At 51.1% G+C, this 14,568-nt stretch overlaps 1 protein-coding gene across 1 annotated transcript in view; it reads left to right on the top strand.

Moving 5' to 3' along the window:
- The window catches only part of ZFR2 (zinc finger RNA binding protein 2), a 40,868-nt gene extending 33,544 nt beyond the window's left edge, over positions 1 to 7,324 (top strand). The window contains exons 16-20 of the mRNA XM_081136800.1: positions 2,533 to 2,630; positions 2,981 to 3,076; positions 4,366 to 4,477; positions 5,280 to 5,377; positions 6,103 to 7,324. Coding sequence (XP_080992926.1) covers positions 2,533 to 2,630; positions 2,981 to 3,076; positions 4,366 to 4,477; positions 5,280 to 5,377; positions 6,103 to 6,300 — 602 coding nt within the window. The 3' untranslated portion in view covers positions 6,301 to 7,324. The remainder of the gene's footprint in view (positions 1 to 2,532; positions 2,631 to 2,980; positions 3,077 to 4,365; positions 4,478 to 5,279; positions 5,378 to 6,102) is intronic.
- Positions 7,325 to 14,568: the final 7,244 nt, after the last annotated feature.

Genomic DNA, 14,568 nt, shown 5'->3' with positions numbered 1-14,568 from the left:
TTCTGTCAGCTCCAGGTACCACTGATCAGATAAGAGCTGGGCCTTGGGGCAGCAGAGGAAATGAGCTGTCAGAGTGTCAGAAGGGCTCAGAACTGGGCTGTGCATGTGCTCCTGGGCCTTGCCTGTGCAGCACCACACTCCTGCCTTGCCTCCAGGCCAGTGGGGGTGCCTGTGCCCTGCCTAGGGGCAACCAGCTGTGCCAGGTCCCCAGGAGCTCAGATTGTCCATCTGTCCATAGCAGAGGCCATAGCAGAGGTCATAGCAGAGCCTGCTGGATCCGACACTACTTGTGTGGGACACAGGGGTCAGGGGGCTTGAGGCATATTGGCATTGCCTGAGAGAGTGGGAGGGGGTGTTGGGCCAGGCCAGAGGGCAGTGAGGGCCTTGAGTCACCACCACGCGGGTGAAGGCCAGCCAACAGGGAGGCCCCTGAGGCGCATTGAGTCATGGAACTTCCTAGAACCATTTCCAAATTCCATTCATTCTTGAACCCCCTTCATGATTGTTGTTTAGTCATACCTGAGGGCCACCAACTACCAACATTTTTCTTTAAATCAATTCATTTTTTAAACTTACATTTGTATTTATTATTATTATTATTATTGTTTAATCCTCACCTGAGGATATTTTTTCCACTAATTTTTATTTTTATTTATTTTTAAAAATATATCTTTATTGATTTCAAAGAGAGGAAGGGAGAGGGAGAGAGAAATAGAAACATCACTGATGAGAGAGTCATTGATCAGCTGCCTCCTGCACACCCCCAACCAGGGATCGAGCCCACAACCCAGGCATGTGCCCTGACCAGGAATTAAACCTCGATCTCCTGGATCCTAGGTTGATGCTCAACCACTGAGCCACACCCAGATGGGCTCCACTGATTTTTAGAGAAAGCGGAAGGGAGGGAAAGAGGGAGGGGGGAGAGAGAGAAAGAAAGAGAGAAACATCAATGTGAGAAACACACAGATTGGTTGCCTCCCATGTGGCCCTGACCAGGGCACGGATGTACCTGCAACCCAAGTACATGCCCTTGACTAGGAATCAAACCCATGACCCTTTGATGCAAGGACCTATGCTCTAACCATTGAGTCACACCAGCCAGGGTTAACACTTAAATTTTTAAAGAGGAGAACCTTTGGCTGTAAGTGGAAAGCCATTATCAGTTGTCATAAATAGAGGGTCATTTAAAAATCAATACAGGGCCTGGGCCAGTGTGGCTCAGCAGTTGAGCATCGACCTATGATCCAGGAGATCATGGTTCAATTCCCGGTCAGGGCACACGCCTGGGTTTCGGGCTCAATCCCCAGTAGGGGTCGTGCAGGAGGCAGCTTATAAATGACGACTCTCATCATTGATGTTTCTGTCTCTCTCCCTCTCCCTTCCTGTCTCTGAAATCAATAAAGATATAAATAAATAAATAAATAAATAAATAAATAAATAAATAAATGTTAAAAATAAATACAGGGGCCAATGAACAACACCATTAAATTCTAGCCAAAGGTCTTGCTAGGTTTGCTCAAACACATGAACAGGGTGGAGACTGGGAATGTAAGAAAGTGTTAAAGATCTGTGGCCACTAGGTGGAGGCTGACTGGAAAAATTAAAACACAGAAACCCCTCTGTAAGGAACATAGGTTCTATGACCACCAGGAACCCGTCAGCCTCACTCCGGGGTCTCCTCACTGAGGTGTCCATGCCTTGGGCTGGCTGTTGCTGGAGGGTAGCTTCTAACCTCTCCTCAGAGACACACCCTGCCACTTCCACTTCAGCCTATGATAGGCAGGTGACAGGCACAAGATCCCTGGGAATATTTATGGGTGAAAGTGAAACCTGTGCTCCATCATGTGACCTAAATAAACCAGGGTGTCCTAGAACGAGCTGAGAATATTCTTGAAGCGATAGTAGTAAGAAAGAAAAAATGGATCAGAATTTCTCTCAGACACGGAGGCCTTTGTCAGCAATGATGGAATGTGTTTAAATATGACTCACTTTCTCCCTTTTTTTAATCCTCACCTGAGAATATATGGGGGGGAGGCAGGGATTGAGAGAGAGAGAGAGAGAGAGAGAGGGAGGGAGGGAGGGAAACATGGATTGGTTGCCTCCTATACACACCCTGACTGGGAATCAAACCCGAAACCCTTTGGTGTATGGGACGTCACTCCAACCAACTGCGCCACCTCACCAGGGCCCACTTTCTCCCTTTTAATTATGCATTTGGAAGTTTCTGAAAATCTGGCTTAATTTATAGTTTTCCACCTGCACTGTAGTTTGCTAACCCAGGGAGTCGGCACTGAAAGCTCTCAGTAATAAGCATTAAATGCTTTCCTCGTGGGCACTAACCAGAGGAGTTAGGATTTTCACAGAAGTGATTTCTCTAGTCTCTGCAGGATCCCAGAGCAAAGATGAACTGGGAGGAGTGTATCTTCTAGATAAATAAAATGAGGCCCAGAGAACTGAGAGGCACTGCCCATGTGGCCCAGGGAAGGAGCAAAGTGGGAAAGGGCACCTTGCCCACATGCCCATTTCTTCTAGAAGGAATGGAAGTACCTTTGCCCGACCCAGGGGACGTCTTGAGCCTGGAAAAGTGTCTCCAGTCACTGGCCGCCCTCCGCCATGCAAAGTGGTTCCAGGTTAGGGGTTGGGGTTGGAGGGGGTCACACCTGTCTGTCCTGTCAGCTACCCCCTTAGCCAACTCCTTGGCTAGCTGTTTGGCTCATGTCTCCTTGCACTAACCCGATGGGTGGGAATCAGAGCAGGGCAAGTTCTGTTGGCCTGTTCTCATTTGGGCATGGAGCCCGCTGCCAGCCACCACCGTCCTGGCCAGCCAGCCATGCCCCCTGGAGACCCTCCTAACCTCCACTGCCAAGACAGGAGCCTGGCTCGGCTCACTGCCCCCAGGGTCCGCCCTTGTTCCCTTGGCCTCACACCCACCCACATGCATATGGCTTCCAGAGCTAACTATGCTCTTCTTCTCCCAAAGGCACGAGCCAGCGGCCTACAACCCTGTGTAATCGTCATCAGGGTTTTTCGGGACCTCTGCCAGCGTGTGCCCACCTGGGGGGTCCTGCCAGACTGGGTAAGGCAGTGCCAGGCAGTCAGCCTGCTCTGGGAAGCCCATGAGGGCCTTATTTCCTCCCGGACAGACATTTCCCCTCTAGCACTTTGCTTTCCCAGAAGGGGCTGGCGTTAGCCTGAGTGCCCAGGAAAGGTTGATCACGGTAGGGGTGTCTCAGGGGTCCCTTGGCACCCAGAAGAGATCTGCTCTGGAGTACAGCCTCACTTGGCTATATTTTCTTAAACCTCAAGGGCAGCAGGGAAATGGGCAGCATGAGCACAGGGCCTAGTGAGGTCAGGGACCCAGTGCCCATCCTGGCTTCACTCTGTTCTCTGGGGGACCTGGTGCACCCCTACCTCCTCTGGAGGGGAGACCCCCTGCAGCTCTGAACCCCCCACCTGGCCAGTAGGAGATAAGGGGAAGAGTGGGGAAGAGAGAGTGCAGGGGTCCCCATGCCCCCTGAGTACCCAAACTGCTGAGTTGTGAGACCTCAGCTTCCACCCTCTCGGTAGGTCTGTCTCCGAGTGTCCCGCTCTCGTCTCTTACACCTACCCACCAACCCCTGCCCAGTGCTGGGTGGGGCAACCTGTAGGTTTTAAGTTGTTCACATTATTCTTGGGAAGGCTCCAGCCACCTGAACTCTGAGGAATGTTTGCCTTCTATGCGCAGCCTCCTGCTGCCAGTTCATCTCCTCCCCCTCCCGAAGCGGGGCTCTTGGACAAGCAGGCCCTTTCCATCCTGTCCCAGGCCACCATTGGCCTTACTCACGAGGGCCATCTCCAAAACCAAGGGTTCCAGTGTCCCCCAGGATCTCTGCCTCCTGCCCAGTGTCCAAGGGAGACATTGCTCTCAGCATCACCCCCTTGCAGACAGCACAGTGGCCAGCTTACAACCCACCTGAGAGGAGTGGCTCCTGGGAGGAGGGGGCACACCTGAGTAAGTGATAGAGTCATTGTGACCCTGGCTAAATGTACCATGGGTCATGGAGAACAAGTTTCTTTTAACCCTTAAAAAGCTAGTTTGCCATGTTACAATTGACGGGATTTTTTCCAATGGGGAGGCTGAGGGTTAGAGAGTGAAAAAAACTACCCATGGCCATACCAGGAGGTGACAAGGCCTCAGTGACCACCCTCCTCTGTAGAAGTCAAGAGTGGATGGGAGTTAGAGAAAGAGCTGGGAGGGGCCATCTGTCCTGGGATCCCCTGGGACCCCCTAGATGAGCCCAGCAGAGCCCCTCCAGTGGGAAGCGAGCCGGCCAAGGCACCCTCCTCAAAGGCATAGCGTCTCTTTTTCCATCCCCACCGGCCCAGGCCATGGAGCTGTTGGTGGAGAAGGCTCTGAGCAGTGCCAAGGGGCCCCTGAGCCCTGGGGATGCCGTGCGACGGGTCCTGGAGTATGTAGCCTCGGGGATGCTCCTGACAGGTCAGTCCCCATCTGCTGGGGAGCTCAGAACACTGGGGCACATAGCAGAGACTGAGGGTCATAGTGAGGTACAGAAGGAGCCTCTTAGCAATACTCGAGAACAGCATCCAACCCAGGCGGGAGGAGGGACCCAGACACCCACACACATCCCCCAGAGGGAAAAGGTACAGCACAGTAGCATGTGGAACTCACCCACAAAGGAAGGCCAAGGTCCACTGCAGATGGAGCAGGCAAGGGACCCATCCCTGTCTGTTTGCCTAGCACTCATTCTCTGACGGCAGCCACCCTTTCTGGGAGACCTGGCTGTCAGCAGGTGATGACCTTGGTGGGAATATTTCCCCAGGAAATCACAGGACAGATAATGGGTTATGTATGGAGATGTTCACCACAGTGTAGTTTACAGTAGCAGAAAGGAAGAGAAGCATCCATCGTGTGCTCTCATGAGATGTCAGAGACAGAGAGGCTGTTTCCCAGCCATTTTAGTGACATGGGATGACACATTAAGTGAAAGAAAAGAAAACACACTGGGCCTGTGCTGTGAGCCTGTTAAATAACTACCACACAGAGTCAGGAAGGAGCTCTGCCGAGTGTACTTGTGGGTAGAGAGGGAGGAGTGGCTTGGGTGAGATGCCCCCAGGGGAGATCCTGTGGCAGCCAAAGGCATGCAGGGTGGCCTCTGTGGTGGTGGGTGCAGAGGGGTGCAGTCACAGACCCTGTGCTCGGAGCCTCTCATGCCCCTGGCATTGGCAGTCCTTCATGAGGGTGCTCTATCTTCTTTTCCACCCCCACCCTCCTTGCAAAGATGGACCTGGACTCCAGGATCCCTGTGAGAAAGACCAGATGGACGTGCTCGAGTCCATGACCCTCCAGCAGCGGGAAGACATCACAGCCAGCGCCCAGGTAGGATGGTCAGCTCCTGTGGCTCCCCAACTCCAGGCCAGCTTAACCTGGCTGTGGGTGGGACCCCATCCCAGCCCCTGTTTGCAGCTATGCAGCATTCCAGGAAATGGCCTGGGGTTCCCCTTCCCTCCCCCTGCAGAGGTGGGTGGCCTGTGAGAGGGTGGCCCATGGGTGACAAGACTACTTCTGAGGCCAGGGCCAGCCTGGCTCAGAGCTGAAGCCCCCACAGTGATGAGGTGCAGACCTGGGGCCTCACTGGTTGGGACTGTCCTGGGTGTTTTACCACCACCGATGCTCTGTAAACGCCCAGCTTGTGGCTGGCCAGCCTCAAGCACGAAAGCAGAGCCCCCATCTGTGCTTTCCCTTTGGTTGTGAGTTTGTAAGAAAGTCTCCCAGTGGTACAAAAATCACACTGGGCCTGACATTTAGGAATTGTCTTAATGCAAAGAATCAAATTGCTTATGATCAGAGCCAAACTGGGAGACGCAGGATTTGGGGTCCCTGCAGTGAGGCAGGAAAGCACTAGTGTTCCAAGGGGCTTCCAGGCATTGTCCTGCCCTTAGCAGTTTGAGCGACTCCCTGCAGTTCTTCATGCCTGATGGTAATTGAGCTCAGCAGTTGCTAGAAGGGTGTTGCCGAGGACAGATGCCTGGCGAGCCACTGGGCCATGGGGCTGGGTGAGCGGGTCACAGGCAGGAGGGTCCTGACGGGCTGTCTGCCCCCAGCATGCCCTGCGCATGTTGGCATTTAGGCAAATCCACAAGATCCTGGGCATGGACCCCTTACCGCCGCCCAGAAGCAGGCCTGGGTTGCGCTTCCGGAAGAGGCCTCGGGAGGCTGGAGAGGCTGAGGAAGGCCCAGGGAAGCAGGCCAGTCCGGTGGAGAGGGGCTGTGTGATGGCCTCGCCTCCCCAGCGGGACTGACATGCCACTGAGTGGCTGCTTTATCCCTGATGTTGGAGTCATGTTCTCCTTTCCAGTAGCATTCCATGGATTTCTTTAAAAACACTTGTGCTTTGATCATTGGTGAAATTGCATCACCCAGGGATGAGAACCTCCAGGTGGGGCAGCACCCCACACCCCGAGGTGCCCCCAGTGCTGCATAGAAGCTGTAGAAGGTGTAGCACTGCAACTTTGAACCCTGGCACTTTTGCTAGCTTTAAACTCACCTGGGGTTACTAAGGGTGTGGGTTTATAAATTGCTTCCTGTGGCTGCCCCAGCCTTGCATGGACTTGAAATCACCAGGGCGTGCCCATCTGGGGCCCCTTGTCCTGAAGGCTAGCCCTGGGAGGCAGGCCAGGGAGAGCTAGGGGTGGGGGCCTGCTCCAAACACACTGCCTCTCCCGCTCACCAGCCTAGAGATGGCCCTTCATCCTGGGTCTGCAGGGCCTAAGCTGGGCTCCTCTCCCCTCCCTGCCGTGGGAACAGCAAAAGGGCTGAGTGTTCCTCTGCCCCCCTCCCAGGAACATCTATGACCAGAATCTTCCCTAACCCTGAGGCCCACCCCGACCACTGAGTGCCTTCTGCTTCTGGAGGAGCTGCCCTATAATGTCTCATTTAGGGCTGGGTTTCTCCCATCTTCCCTGTGTAGGTCTGGCCTATGCAGGTCCAGCACTTGCCTCATGGGAGGTCAGGGGCTGTACCTAGTGCAGGACACAGGGTCAGGTACCTCCTGGTGGACATGGTCCTGGCACTGGTGGACATGGGGGTAGCTCCTGCCCAGCCCCCACCCCACTCTGTCCAAACCTCCCTTTCTGGTGACCAGATTTTTTGGCTGGCACTGAAGGAGAAGAGCTTATCTTTGTGTCAACTCCATCTACAGTCGCTTGATTCCTTTGATTTCGTGTCTGTGTTTAAGGGACAGCCTCTGTGCTGCTTTACATCTAATGTATTTGTAGAGCTACCTGGAAGTTTGGGGGGCAGGGGAATAAATGACATATGTTTGTCTTTTGGTGTGGACCATTCAGTCCTTGGCTTGGGGTGCAGGTGACCCTGCTGGGCTTTCAGGGGCGCTCTACCTGCTGGCATTTCTCCCCAAGTCTCTGAGGCCACCAGTGGAGAGGATGTGGAGTAGTTGGTGCTGCCCTGGGGCTGTGCTTCAGGTGTGGTCACCCTCAGGTCATTCCCACAGAGCTTCCAGGGGGTGCAGAGAAGCCTGGCTCTGCAGATCCCACCCACCTGCAGGACTTGGCAGAGAAGCCTTCATTTCACACATGCCCCAGGCCACTCATGGGACCCACCCTGGCCTGGTCCAGGAGATACACAGTGGGACCATCAGTGGGAGGGATGGGGGTCCCTGGAAGCTTCCTGAAGGAGAGGTCGGCCAAGCTGTGTTGGGGGGCTCTCTGCCTGCAGACCCCCCACCAGGAGTTTCCCTGCAGTTTTCCCAAATCTTCATCAAAAATTTCAAGGGGTGTAGTGGGGCTCAGATAGGGAAACCTGGTCACCACCTGAGCGTCTGACAGGTTGGAGCCCCAGGGACATCCCAGGATGGTGGGGCAGGGTGGCGAGTGCCCCCAGGGGAAGTGGAACATGTCAGTGTGCACAGAGCATGCACTGGGAGATAGCCAGGACCTAGAAGCTGAGATGGGGAAGGCATTTGGGGTCACTGTTCACGTGTGACTTTTCACTTTGATCACTGGTTTTCACCCTCGTACCTGCCCTCCTTCGTGCCCATGTCCCTGAGGCTGAACCTTTCTGTGCAGCAAGAGTTAAAAAATTTCTTTTATTACTGAGTTCTCCCACAGCTCTGCAAGTTGGAGTTGCTAATTTAAATCCAGTTTTATAGAGTCTCAAGAAGGTCAGGTGAGCCATCCTGACACCCCATGGCTAAATACTTTAAAGGACCAATCTGGGACTAGGGCTCAGAGTCACCCTCATCACATGAAGTGACAATTTCTGGTTCGTTTTTGGTTTCTCTCAAGGAAGGTGGTATTTGCTGATTGAACAGTGAATAGCTCTCAACATCCTCAGTGGTAGACATCAGGAAGACATGAGTGCTCATGGCACACAGCAGGTGTTCAATAAACAGGCTGAATGAATGAGAAAATGAAAGAACAGCAGTGGAGGAAACAAATGTCACAGAAAGAAACCTGTAAAACTTATATCCATGTGCAGAAACGTATTTTTTTAAATGAGAAGGCACAGTCCTGACTTAGGAGGGGTGAGTAGGGCTCCTTTGTTTACAATGAGAGGGAAACTGACAGAGCTCTGATGGAACATTACCTTTCATATCAAAGTTTTAAATTCCTTCCAATGTCATGCCCTTTGACTGAGAAACTCCATTCTTGGGAGGAACAAAATCCCTACTGTTCAGGAACATTTTACCTCATTATAATTTATAATTTTTGAAAGAAATCTAAATATCTAACAGGAGGGGAATGTTTAAGCAAATCATGATATGTTCATTTGGTGGAATATTATGCAGCTATTAAAAATGACATCTCTTCATAATAGCCAAAATCAGCCTGGCTTATCTCACTGAGCATAATGTCCTCCAGGTTCATCCATGCTGTGCATGGGTCAGAATTTCCTTCTGTTTGAAGGCTGAATATCCCATTGTCTGGATGGACCACATTGTGTTGCTCTGTTCATCTGTCGACAGACACTTGGGTTGTTTCCACCTTTAAGCTATCTGAATAACGCTGCTGTGACCATGGGTGAACAAGTATTTTCCCCAACACATTTTCTTTTTCAAAATTTGGGCAAACATATACAGGGTGCCACACCCCCCAACCACCCCCTCCCCCTCCCCCCATGCCTTTTCCACCTTAAAGAGAAACACGGATCCTCTAGCTTCTCCGCTCAGCAGAGCCTTAATCTATTTACCTGAAACATCTCTCAGCCCCAGAGGCCACACTAACAGGGGCCAAGGAGAAGGTGGAGCCAGTGTTTTCCCAAACAAGCCACTGGAACCATCAAGCCTTAGAGATGTTCCCTCTACCCATGAGTATGATTTATTTTGGACCAGGGGACACAGTGTGTTTTCCCGGCTACCCTTCTGTGTTACCAGTGACTTTGCAGATGAAGCCAGGGATCTGCCCTTCCTTTTTCTGTCTTCCCTGGATTGCCTGCCAGGTTCAGCTCCAGCCCTGCCTACACTCCTCAAGTCAGCTCTCCCACACTGGCTGCCGTCTCCTAGCAACCGGGCTCTCCCGCCAGCATCCTGCAGCCTGAGGTTCCTGCGTCACTGCCTCAGGGTGCATCTCCCCCTCACAGCAGCCTGGCTTCTCAGGTGCCTGGTCCGGTATCTTCCTGCCAGCCTGCTCTGGAGCCCTTTGGCTGATGGGAAGAGGGCTGGAGAGGAAAGATCAGGAATGACCCCTCTTTAGGCCTTGAGCGAGCTCCATCACCCAGAAGTTTCATCCATCTGGACCAAATACATCACTAACTGACTGATTTTGCTGTTGTGTTGCCTAAATTTGTGGGTTTTTTTTTTAGTTGCTAGGGGGGACAGATTTAATTTTCCATCAACAGAATTGACCTTAAATTACCTGGTGGCAAAGATAATACCCATCTTCCCCAGGAGCCAGGGATGGGACTGGTGAACAACGGGTGATGTGGTTTCCAAGAGCTGCCCCCGGCCCGGCTGGGCATGGCTGAGCATCGACCTAGGATCCAGGAGATAGGGTTCGATTCCCGGTCAGGGCACATGCCCAGGTTGTGGGCTCGATCAATGACTCTCTCATCATTGATGTTTCTATCTCTCTCTCTCCCTCTCTCTTCCTCTCTCTGAAATCAATGAAGATATATTTTTTAAAAAAAGAAAAAAAAAGAGCTGCCCCTGGCAGGATGTAACGGAGGAAGTTGGTCTACAAATGCTCTGTGGTTTGTAGTGTCAGGACAGAGTTTTCCATACAGGAAAATGCACCTGCTAGAACCAGGTTGGGCATCTCCTGCCTTATGCTCCCTTGGCCGGGCTCTGAGAAGGGGCCATGAGAAAAGCCCTGCAGATGCAGCTGATGTTTGGGGGATCCCCTACAGTGGCCAGTCCCCCCATCAACACCCAGAGTGAAACCGTCCCCTCAGTGAGGAGCTTCCTGTTGGCTCTGTAGCACTCCTCTCATAAATGTTAGCCAATAAAGAAACTCAAACCCAAAAAGAGAGAGAGTAATTTGGAGGAAAGAGACGAACAGAAAAAAGCAGCTCCAGAAAAGTCCTTGTGTATATTATCCTCAGAGAGCTTAGAGAAGACACAGAAGCCAGGAAACAAGTTTCAGTTTGCCTTTTGAAAAGGAGCATTCAAAGAACCAGAAGGAGCCCTAAGAAATTAAAAACCTGAGAGTCAAAATTAAAATGTCAACAGAAGGATTGGATGCAAAAGTAGAATGAACAGACAAGAAGGAAAAAATGTAGACAAGAAAGTTAGAAGATCGATGCAGAAAGCCCCCTTATACAGCAAAGAGGATTCCATGCGGAGAGAATGGAGAAAATAAAGTGGAAGAAACCACCAGTGATATTCTTTAAGAAAGTTCCCAGGAGTGGAAGACACAACAGAGCCTGATGAATGTCCAGCACAACACGTGAAAATAGACCCCACTCGGACCCACACTGTAGACGTGCAGGATGTGGGAAACAGGAGATCCCACAGCTTTCAGGGAGGGAGAAAAGAAAACACAAACATGTGTAAAGCAGGACAGCTTCAGATACCTGACGGCCCGAGACTGGAAGCTGGAAGACATGAGGCAAGAGAAATTAGCCGCCGCCCAGAGTACTGACCTCAGCCAAACCACCAATCTAATAGGAAGAAAACACTCGTCTGGAAATGCCCAGGGATGGGGTGGGGGTTGCACAGTCTCAAAACAAGGGCACAAACCAAGAAACGGGGGACCTGGACTCAAGAAGTAGATGCTGCTTCGCAGGAATCCCTGAGAACTGAAGAAGAGAGAGGCCAGGACCACAGCTGGGCACAGCCGGCCCTGAGCAGAGAAGGTGGCTCCATTGGAGAGGCTGGGGGACAGAGTCACAGACACACAAAGCAAAGGCGATCACTAACTCCAGGGGGAAAACCACCAAATCCTAGAAAATAAGTGTTTCTTAGTGTGCACTGCTCCATGTGAGCAATATTTACATATTCCAACATAAGCACAAATATTCATTTAGCCAAGAACTGGGATAAAACTACTGTGAAAGCAATATGCCTGAGAGAGCTAAATCTCCACCTTCAGGAGTAGGAAGTCAATGGGCAATGTCCAACTGATGAGATGTGTAAAGCAGCTCATCAGTTATTTTGAAATATGGAAGCAAACACCAGAGAAACAGCCAATAGAAGCATTAATAGCAGCCATTCAGGAGTGGGACATACATGCTTTTAAAACTGTTTTATAAGCTTAGCACAGTCTTAAGTATGCAGCAAAACACTATAAATATTGCTACTATTAATTTTGATGAGAAGAAAACATAAGTACCCTTGAGGGGCTCATCGCTGAGTTGGAGAGCTTTATATAATTAGGAGAGCACTTGAGAGCTTTCTACATGCCACGAATATCGACACATTTCGATTGAGAAGTACACCTACAAGGTCAAATAAATCTAAAATGTGCCTATTTATAAAGAAATAAAGACAGAGGGGCTAGGCCTGGCCAGGCGTGGCTCAGCGGTTAAGCATCGACCTAGGATCCAAGAGATCACGGTTCGATTCCCGGTCAGGGCACATGCCCGGGTTGCGGGCTCGATCCCCAGTCGGGGGCGTGCAGGAGGCAGCCAATCAATGACTCTCTCATCATTGATGTTTCTATCTCTCTCCCTCTCCCTTCCTCTCCCTGAAATCAATAAAGATATATTAAAAAAAAAAAAAAAAGACAGAGGGCCTAGAGGACAGTAAAGTACAGCCCAGTTACCCACTGTCTGTTTTTCTGTATCCATGAGCTAAAAATGATTCTTCACATTTTTAAGTGGCTGAAAAAAATCATCATAATATTAGTATATGAAATCCAAATTTCAGGATCCATAAATAAAGTTTTATTGGAATGCAGGCACACCTGTTCACATACATATTATTAATGGAGGCTTTTGCACTACTAAAGCAAAGTTGAGTAACCCAGTGAGAGATCTTCTGGCCCTTTACAGAGTAAGTTTGTCAACTCTTGAGTCAGAGGATGAGGGTCTGGGGACAGAAGATGGAGGCGATCAAGGAGGAATCCTGGAGCAGGGGCATAGGGACAAGTCTTCCAATAGACACGTCTGGCCTTGTGGTACCTTATGGGTCCCCCACTCTCATTTTGGGGTCTTTACTCTCATGTGATTCTATTCATGTATTCTGTGAGGACCTACTGTGTGCCAGGCTCCAGGGATAAATGATTGCTCAAGCCAGAGCGGTCCCTGCCCTCACTCACGGAGCCTATATCCTGTCAAGGGCAGGAGGGCTACGGACAAAAAAAGGAAGACAGGGTAACGGGGCAGTGATTTGGGCTTGGATGACGGGTGGTCACTGTGGGTGGTCAGGAAGGGTCTCCTGGAGGGGCCAGCCTTGAGAAGAGCGGAGGGAAGGATGTAATGCAAAGCACATGCCATGCAAAGGCCCTGAGGCTGGATGGTGCCTGGAGCATTTAGGGAACAGAGGAGAGTGAGTCAGAGGAAGTGAAGTGAGCTGACAGCAGAGAGGTGACAGCAGCTGTGGCCAGACCAAGCAGGTGGTGGGCCATAGTGAGGGGCTTGGGTTTCATCCTAAACACAGTGGCAGTGCCATGGGAAAGCTGTAAGCCAGGAAGTGACATGGACCCAGTTCACACAGCGTGAACCAGCTGGCATGGCAGGGAAATGACGTGCCTGGCTCCACCTGTAGTACAGGGAAGACTGGGTGAGCGACGTGGGGGCAGAGCAGACAGCCTCCCCCATCAAAGGCAGATCACTTCTGGCAACTCCAAGCAGGTTTTCTAGGGGAACCCTTTGTTCCACAAGTTGAGAATGATCCAGCCAACCACAGCTCTGGGTGCAAAGTGAGCAATGCAGCATTTTTCCTCGAAAGAGCAGAGAGTTCCTCCACTGACTCCCTGAGTCCCCTGGCAGGGAGGGGAAAGCTAAATTTAAAGATGAGCTAATTCGGACAGTCTGATCTGGCCTCATGCTCCAGCTGAGGATCTGCTGGGGCCACAACCAGCTCAGTCATCCCCACAACTGGCTGCAGCTGCCCTACGTGCCTGCCCTCTAGATCCAGAAAGCATAATTATGGATACATTCTCTTTGGGGTCTATCATGTGCCCCACACCTGCGGTATACCAATGTGTGGGCCCTGGAGCCAGACAGGCCTGGATTCAAAGTGTAGTCCACCACTTCCTGTGACCTACGGTGAACCTCGGCACTCTCTGAGCCTCAGCTTTCCCATCTGTGAGGGGGTATAAGAATGCTCACCTCACAGGTGACAGGCACTGCTCATTCTCTCCCCTCCCCAATATTCATTGGCTTAAAAAAAATGTTCTGAGCACCTACTATGTGCCAGTTACTGAGACCACAGCAATGAACGACAGCGTCCAAAGTCCCTGCACTGGGGAGCTTATGTTCTAGAAAGGATGCAGCTAGTAAACAAGATAAACAAGTAAAATATATGGTCTATCAGACCATGGTAGCTCTGCAGAGCTACAGGAGAGGAGATGTGAAGTATCAGTAGGTTGAAATATTCTGTAGGGTTGCTGCAGTGTTGAGTATGTCTAGAAAAGTGTCCTAGACAGAAGGCGCAGCTAATGCAAAGGCCTTGAGGTGGGAGCAAGCCTGGGAGTTCTGAGAAACAGGGAGCTAGTGCTCCTGCCTACCCCTCTTATTTGGCCCCTGGTGTAAAGACTACATTTCCCAGGTTCCTGTGCTCCTGGGTTTGGCTATAAGAATCCTTAAGTGAAGAGGTATATCCTTCTCTGCCAACTTTCTGCTTCCTACTGGCTGGAATGAAGGTGAGATGGCTGGAGCTCCAGCAGCCATCTCAGATCAAGAGGTAGAAGTTTGAGTGGTGAAAAGGCAGAACAACAAGATGGCAGGAGCCTGGGTCCCTGACACTCCCAGGATTGCCTCCCTCAGCATTAATTTCTATCTAATTCAAGCCTCTAGCACTTGGTGTCTTCCATCCCTTGTAGCCAATCCTAATCTTAACTGATACATTATTAGGAATTCTTTTGGTTGCAAGTGGCAGAAACCCCCTCCTGAGCAACCAAAAAGCAAACACCTGCTTCCTGCACTAGGCGTAGAATGAATCCAGGTGTGGC

Source organism: Miniopterus schreibersii (genome assembly GCF_964146895.1).
Source record: "Miniopterus schreibersii genome assembly, chromosome: 4".
Taxonomy (NCBI): Eukaryota; Metazoa; Chordata; class Mammalia; order Chiroptera; family Miniopteridae; genus Miniopterus; species Miniopterus schreibersii.
Note: the sequence above shows the minus strand (reverse complement) of the source record. Positions and strands in the feature narration are given on the sequence as shown.